This window comes from Rhinoderma darwinii, chromosome 1, assembly GCF_050947455.1.
Source record: "Rhinoderma darwinii isolate aRhiDar2 chromosome 1, aRhiDar2.hap1, whole genome shotgun sequence".
In the NCBI taxonomy this organism is placed as follows: Eukaryota; Metazoa; Chordata; class Amphibia; order Anura; family Rhinodermatidae; genus Rhinoderma; species Rhinoderma darwinii.
In genome coordinates, this window is record NC_134687.1 from 308,795,346 (window position 1) to 308,803,150 (window position 7,805).

Consider the following 7,805-nt stretch of genomic DNA (forward strand, 5'->3'; position numbering starts at 1 on the left):
AAAAAATTGGCCAAAACAGGATGTGTCATTAACCCCTTCACGCAAAATCACGTAACTACGTGATGAGGGTTATGAGGAAATATGGAGCGAGCTCACGGACTGAGCTCGCTCCATACACAGCGGGTGACGGCTGTAACACGCAGCCGACACCTCCCTGCAATGAGCGGAATCAAAGTTCACTTTGATTCCGCCCGTTTAACACTTTAAATGCCGCGATCAATCGCGACCGCGGCATTTAAAGTGTGAGGCCTGGTTTACACGAGCGTGTGCGTTTTGCGCACGCAAAAAACGTGGCGTTTTGCATGCGCAAAAGGCACTTAACAGCTCCGTGTGTCATCAGCGTATGATGTGCGGCTGCGTGATTATTTCACTCTGTTTGGATGTTTGTAAACAGAAAAGCACGTGGTGCTTTTCTGTTTACATTCATAGTTTTTACTGCTGCTGCGCGAATCACGCTCGTCCTATGGAAGTGCTTCCGTGTGGCATGCGTGATTTTCACGCACCCATTGTCTTCAATGGGTGCGTGATGCGCGAGCAACGCATAAATATAGGACGTCGTGAGTTTTACGCAACGGACTAACGTTGCGAAAAAATCACGGACTGTCTGCACTGCCCCATAGACTTACATAGGTGCGTACGACACGCGTGAAAAGCACGCGCGTCGCATTGACGAAAATCACGCTCGTGTAAATGAGGCCTTAGAATCAGGGAAGCGCCCCCTCAAACACGCCCCCTGCGGCACGATCGGCCAGTTACAACGGTTGCTATGGCAGCCTGGGGGCCAAACAAAAACCCCCAGGTCCGCCATCTTTGTACCCCTTTGAAGCTCTGCCTCCGGCAAGGCTTCTAATGAGACTGTCAGAATCACGATATACTGCAATACATTAGTATTGCAGTATATCATGCAAGCGATCCAACGATCGCTGCTTAATAAAAAAAAGTAAAAAACAGTTAAATAAAAGATTTTTGTTACGTTCCAAAAACAATAAAGTATTACAAATTCAAAAAACCCCCCTTTTCACATTTTTCCCCTAAATCAATGTTAAAAAAAATAAAAGTTAACATTACTGGTATCGCCGCATCCGTAAAAGTCCGAACTATCACAATATAGCGTTGTTTAACCCGCTCGGTGAATGCTGTAAAAAATATATATATAAAACACACAAATTGCTGTTTTTTGATCACCTTAGCACTCCAAAAAAATGAAAAACGATCAAAAAGTCGCATATACCCCAAAATGGTATCAGTGAAAACTACAGCTCGCTCTGCAAAACTTAAGCCCTCACATCGCTAAATTGATGGAAAAATAAAACAGTTATGGCTCTCAGAATACGGCGACACAAACGTTTTTTTTTAATTTAGCAAATGATTTTATTTTTTTTAAAAGTGGCAAAACATAAAACAAAACATATAAATTTGGTATCGCCGTAATCGTATCCCCCTGTAGAATAAGTTGAATATGTCGTTTTTACCGCCTGATGGATGCCGTAAAAACGAAACCTCCCAAAATATGACGTAATCGCTGTTTTTTGCCCATATCACCCCATAAATAATTTTTATTTCAGCTTCCCAGTACATTATGCAGTACAATAAATGGTGCCATGAAAAACTACAACTTGTCCAGCAAAAAACAAGCCCTCATGCGGCGATATAGACGGAAAAATAAAAAAAATTATAGCTTTTGAAAGGTGGGGAGAAAGAAACAAAAGTGAAAATTTGAAAAAGGGCTGCGTCCTGAAGGGGTTAATATACATGCACACTTACTCTTGAGAGAATGTTTTCAAGCATCTTCTGAAAGACCACATGTCTTCGTAGAGTGGTGCTTACATGTGTGACTCCATTGCTGACCATTAACATTCATCTGGAAAAAAAAAAAGCAAAGGGGCAGGTCAAACATCCATTTTCTTTTTTATGGACCGTGTTTACAAACCTCACAGCGTGCCCTATTCTGGTTTGATTTTGCATACCAGACTTGTTCATTAACCCCTTAATGACCGCCGATAAGCCTTTTCACGGCGGTCATTAGTGGGCTTTATTCTTATGCAATAGCGGTTTCACAGCGCTGCATCAGAATAAAATAAACAGAGCAGGGAGCCGTGAAATCTCCCTGCTCTCAGCTACCAGAGGGCTGGGGACATCCCTGCTCGAATGTGTGAGATCGATATTAGTATCGATCTCACCCGTTTAACCCCATAGATGCGGTGCTCAATAGCGGGCACCGCATCTGAGTGGTTTTGGAGAGCGGGAGGAAGCTCCCTCTCATCCCACCGACACCCGGCGATAAGATCGCCGAGTGTCTGTGTCTCCGATGGCAGCCGGGGGCCTAATAAAGGCCCCCAGGTCTGCCTGGAGCGAATGCCTGCTAGGTCATGCCAGAGGCATGTCCTAGCAGATGCCTGTCCGTTTTAAACCGACAGGCAGTAATACACTGCAATACAAAAGTATTGCAGTGTATTATAATAGCGATCGGATGATCGCATAGTGAAGTCCCCTAGTGGGACTAGTATAAAAGTTAAAAAAAGTTAATAAAAAAAAAAGAGAAAAAAAAAAATGAAAAGCCCACTTTTTCCCCTTACAAACTGCTTTACTATTAAAAAAAATAATAATAATAAAGCAAAAAAGTTACACATTTGGTATCGCCGCGTCCATAACGACCCCGACTATAAAGCTGTTACATTATTTAACCCGCACTGTGAACGCCGTAAAAAATAAAATAAAAAACAATGGAAAAATTGCTGTTTTCTGTTAATCCTGACTTTAAAAAAAATTGATAAAAAGTGATCAAAAAGTCGCATCTACTCCAAAATGGTACCAATAAAAACTACAAGTCGTCCCGCAAAAAAAAGCCCTCATACAACTGCATCGGCAGAACAATAAAAAAGTTATGGCTCTTCAAAAATGGAGACACAAAAACAAATAAATTTGAAAAACAAGTGTTTTTGCTGTGTAAGTAGTAAAACATACAAAAACTATACAAATTTGGTATCTTTGCAATCGTAACAACCCATTGAATAAAGTTATAGTGTTATTTATACCACACGGTAAACGGCGTAGATTTAGGACGCAAAAAAAAAAAAAAAACAGTGCCGAAATTTCAGGTTTTCTTCTATCCCCCCCAAAAAAAGTTAATAAAAGTTAATCAATAAATTATATGTACCCCAAAATGGTGCTATTAAAAAATACAACTTGTCCCGCAAAAAACAAGACCTTATACAGCTATGTCGACGCAAAAATAAAAAGTGTATAGCTCTTGGAATGCGACGATGGAAAAACGTAAAAAATGGCTTGCTCATTAGGGTCCAGAATGCAAGCAGGGGGAAGGGGTTAAAGTCTACAGATGCGTGAAAAAAAAAAAAACGGACAGCACATGGATGACATTCGCATGCTGTTGTTTCCACGGATCAGATGCTAAAGAAATGCAGAAAAAAAAAAGAAAAGTGAAACCAGTAAGTGCTTACAGAGGAGAAACACGGATGAGAAAACAAGAGGACAAACGGAAACCGCACTGATGCAACACGGACAGCCACATGGATGAAAAATTACCTGTTTCTTTGCGGACACAAATAGGACATGCGTGTGTGAATTAGGCCTTAGACATACTTTTCGCTGGTATATGTCAGTATACCTTTTTTAAAGCTAAACCGAAAAGTGTCGTCACAAGCATACATCTGGGGACTTATACTTAAAAATGCACGCCTAACATAGTGCCCGAATTTAGTGTGAATTTAACATAATGATGTATTTAGATGCTGCGGTTAAGACCGCATCCGAAGACAAACTGACCCTAAAAAACCTTTTTATTTTATTTCCATTTAATCGCAGTCTGCCGGGTGTTTTGTAATGCGCGTGATACCATCCTCGGCCCCGCGGAAATATTGTCCTGCATGAAAGTGGTCCTTGGTGCAAAAAAGGTTGGGGACCGCTGGTTAAAAAACTGCAGAGAATTGAAGAAAAAAAAAAAAAAAGTGCTTGCAGAGGGTAACCAAGGACGTGAAAAACAAGTACCACACGCAAAGTACACTGATGCCCTACTCTACACCAGTAGCAAATTCATCCAGGACATTCTGAAGAGTGTATATGTAGTCCGTATGACGGCCATTACACGGACTCACGTACTTCAATGGGGCCGTTCACACGACCGTTGTTTCAAGAGAGCATGTGAAGGGTCTGTGAAAATTATTAAGGCCCCATGCACACGAACGTGCTTTTGCGGCCGCAATTCCCCCGAAAATCCAAGGGAGAATTGCGGCCCCATTCATTCCTATGGGGCCATGCACACGACCATGGTTTTCATGGTCTGTGCATGGCCCAGGGGCCCGGACCGCAGAAAGAATGGGCATGTCTTATTACAGCCGTGTTCTGTGGTCCAGGCTCATAGGAAATAACGGACGCGGCCATGTGCACAGCCCGTGATTTGCAGGCGGCTCGTGAGTGACACTCGCTGCCGCCCAACCCAAAAATCACGGAGGCCTAAGAACTGAAAAGTTCTAAACGCGTAGGCGCTCTCTCCCCGGGATTTTTTAATTTCTTATTTTCATTTTGACTCAAATAAACAGTTTTGTATTTTTTCATATCATATCGTGTACTGGACCTATAACTTTGTTCCTAGGATTTCTACCTACTCCCGACGTAGCTCTCTTGCCCGTGCACCAATCAAACATGGAATGTGACGTCCTTACTTCAAATGAGTGGTGAGCGGACCAATTTTTCTTCTGTGAAAATATAAAACATGTCTATAGGGATTCGTGACAACGCATCACGCATGGGTGCAACTCGGACGTGAAAAACTATAGTTTTTCATGTCCGAGGTCAGCTACGTTCGTCGGAATGTAGCCTAATAGTCCATTTACACGTTGCAGTTGAGGTGCGATTAAAACCATATAGAAAAAACATATGCAATTTGTCCGCAATTTTGTGCATTTCTCAATGCAGTTGCATTTTTTAACACAAACTGGAATACGTTGCCCATAGGGTCCTATTGTAAAACAAAACGTATACCACACCGTATGCTTTTACTTTTACTGTATACCACACTCTTTTGGAATCTGTCGGGTAAATCTAGCTCTTCTGGCACACATGCCGAACGTAGTGTAAAAAAAGAAATGGCAACAGAGGCAAAATAGCTATAAATATAAAATTTTTGTAGGTACCTAATTGTCCCGTTATAGTCTAAAGGTGAACGTGAGGGGTTTTCCCACCAACACATGTATCCCCTATTGAAAGGATAGGAGATACATGTGTGATAGCTGGGGGTCCAACCGCTGAGACCCCCAGCAATGAAAATAGGGAACTGTAAATCTTCCGAAGTGCTCCATGACAATGGAGTGCTGGTGCGCATGCTCAGCCAGCACTCCATTAATTTCTCTGGGACTGCTGTCTCCCAACAGCTCCATGGAACTGAATGTAGCTCTGGCCGAGCATGCGCACCAGAACTCCATTCTCATGGAGCACTTCGGAGGATTTCATGGCTAGGGGTCCCAGCGGTCGGACCCCCAGCAATCACACATGTATTCCCTATCGCCGTGAAGTGGCAAGTGGGCTTATAGAGTTTGATTAAAATGTTAACAAAGAACCTCATGTTCAGGCTTCTAAATTATGCCCAGCGGCTCAGATCAACGTATATACTGTGGCTGTGCGGTCCATGTCTAGTTTCTCACAATGCTGAGAGGGGATACATGTGTTTTGTGGGAAAACCCCTTTAATTTTTACAGATTTGAAAGACTGTATTGATATAGATCTGTCTTGTGGGCAACCTCAATCTTTTTGTAGAGTATAGTTGTAATAAATTGCATGTAATGGATGTTTATTTTTGCCTAAAAATTGAATCACATTGTAAATATTTCAGGATGTTCTCAGAACTGATGATCTGTGGGATAAAGTAGTGATAATAAGGGCTATCATTTTTTTTTTTTAGTTAAACATTTAGTGTATAGGTGATTAAACATTGTTCTAATTTTTTTTAATTTTTTCACGAGTCAGGAAATATTATAAATTAGATTCTAATTTATAATATTTCCCAGCACTGGTCACTAGATGGAGCAATTCCCAAATTTGCAGCATTGCATGTGGTAAAGCAACCACATTGCTTTATGCTGCAAAATTTGGGAAAACTCACTCGCTCTAGTGTGCTCTCAGAATCCCCCCCTCCTTTATCCTGGCTAGTGCCGGGAGAAACGAGGGGATTGAACGGTCTAACCTCCTACACTGTGTGTCGCCATTTTTTGAGCTAACACACAGTGTAGTAGGTTAACATACACTAGTAAACACACAGTAAAACACTTACATACACGGAAATAACTTACCTGCTCCTGCCGCCGCCGCTCCCTCCGGTCCGTCCGGAAGTAGTAATCTTACTGTCCGGCCGCGACTTCCGGTCCACAAGAAAATGGCGCCGGACGTCGCACAGTTCAATTTGGACTGTGTGGGAGCGGCGCATGTGCCGTTCCCACACAGACGGCGTACACCATAGTGTATGGAACGGGCCCCGTTCGCATTCACTATGGGACTGTATGTGCCGTATTCCATGTCTGTATGTGTCGTTAATCAACACGTACAGAGATTGAAAAAAAAATGGCAGCCCCCATAGGGAATAAAAAATAAAAAAACGTAAAACACACAAATAAATAAAAAAATGTTTCCGAAAACACTAAAAGAAAATTGATCTAAAAATTTTTTTTTCCTTGACACTGGTCCTTTAAGGAACACTGTAATAACTCCTCAGCGTGCAATGGCTGATAACACGGGACAATAGATTGCTTTTAACTACATAAAAATAATGGAGATGAACAAATATGTGTGTGTTCCTTTAAAACGTCGTATTCTCATCTGACTGACCCTGAAGTGAATCACTCACTACACGTCTTCATAGAAACCATATCTCTGCATGACCTTCTCGGCCATTCCTATTAGGTATGCTACAAATAGAAGTATATAGCACATAGCGCAGCACGTACGTGACCAATCCTCCCGAACGCCAGCTCAATAACATCTTTATCCGGGCGTCTGACACGCCAGAAACATTTATACCAAAACTCAACACCACACAGCAAACAGGACAACCGCACAGTACCTCGAAATATCACATGGCTCCTGCATTCACAATTGCCATCCAATGCCGCCAGCCAAGCGCTCATTGGTCAAGCAAACAATAACCCGCCCATTCTTCGACTTTTTCCGCTACTGATTGGATAGGACATTCCTCCATTTTTAATTGCCAGCCACTTACTTGTGACTGCAAAGAGCCGCACTGGTGTCCGCTGTTCGCACGAAGTACTCGACATTGCTAATCTGGTGAGTATATCTTATCCGAATAAAGGCCCTTCAGGTTCTTGGTTATCCGCTACCATAGGTGCGACCAGTGCCAGTATCCTATGTAAATTAGTATTCTGCCGGCGGCTCCGTGAATAAAGCGCGGGAAAGCATGAAACTGGATTTACTGCGGAAGTCTGTAACCTCTGCTGTCCAACTGCTGTAAAACGGCTCCTAGCAGTCTGTCAGCGAATATTTGGAATTGCAGTCCCAAGCTAAGTGAAGCGCAACAGACTACATGGGGAAAAAAATGTATACGGCAGACTTTATTATTTGCCCCATTAATGGGGCATTCTGCATGTTTTTGAGGCTGCTGCATTCCCTATACCCACACGCCATAAATGTTTGACGGTATGGGTCCCAGCCCGCCTTCCAACAACCATAACTTTTTTCCTGTCAACCGCAGTATAAGGCCTCATGCACACGACCGTATTTTTTCCCACCCGTAAATACTGGCGTAAATACGGGTCCGGTGTCACACGTATTCCACCCGTTTT

At 42.6% G+C, this 7,805-nt stretch overlaps 1 protein-coding gene across 3 annotated transcripts in view; it reads right to left on the reverse strand.

Annotated features, from left to right (window-relative positions):
* Positions 1-7,355, reverse strand: part of GTPBP3 (GTP binding protein 3, mitochondrial) — a 133,448-nt gene extending 126,093 nt beyond the window's left edge. Inside the window, exons 1-2 of one of the 3 annotated variants that reach the window (XM_075825511.1) lie at positions 7,226-7,355; positions 1,765-1,861 (exon numbers count right to left, since the gene is read on the reverse strand). In XM_075825511.1, coding sequence (XP_075681626.1) covers positions 1,765-1,805 — 41 coding nt within the window. In that variant the 5' untranslated portion in view covers positions 1,806-1,861; positions 7,226-7,355. The other 2 variants (XM_075825509.1, XM_075825510.1) reach the window with 2 other exon arrangements.
* Between the last annotated feature and the right edge of the window lie 450 nt (positions 7,356-7,805).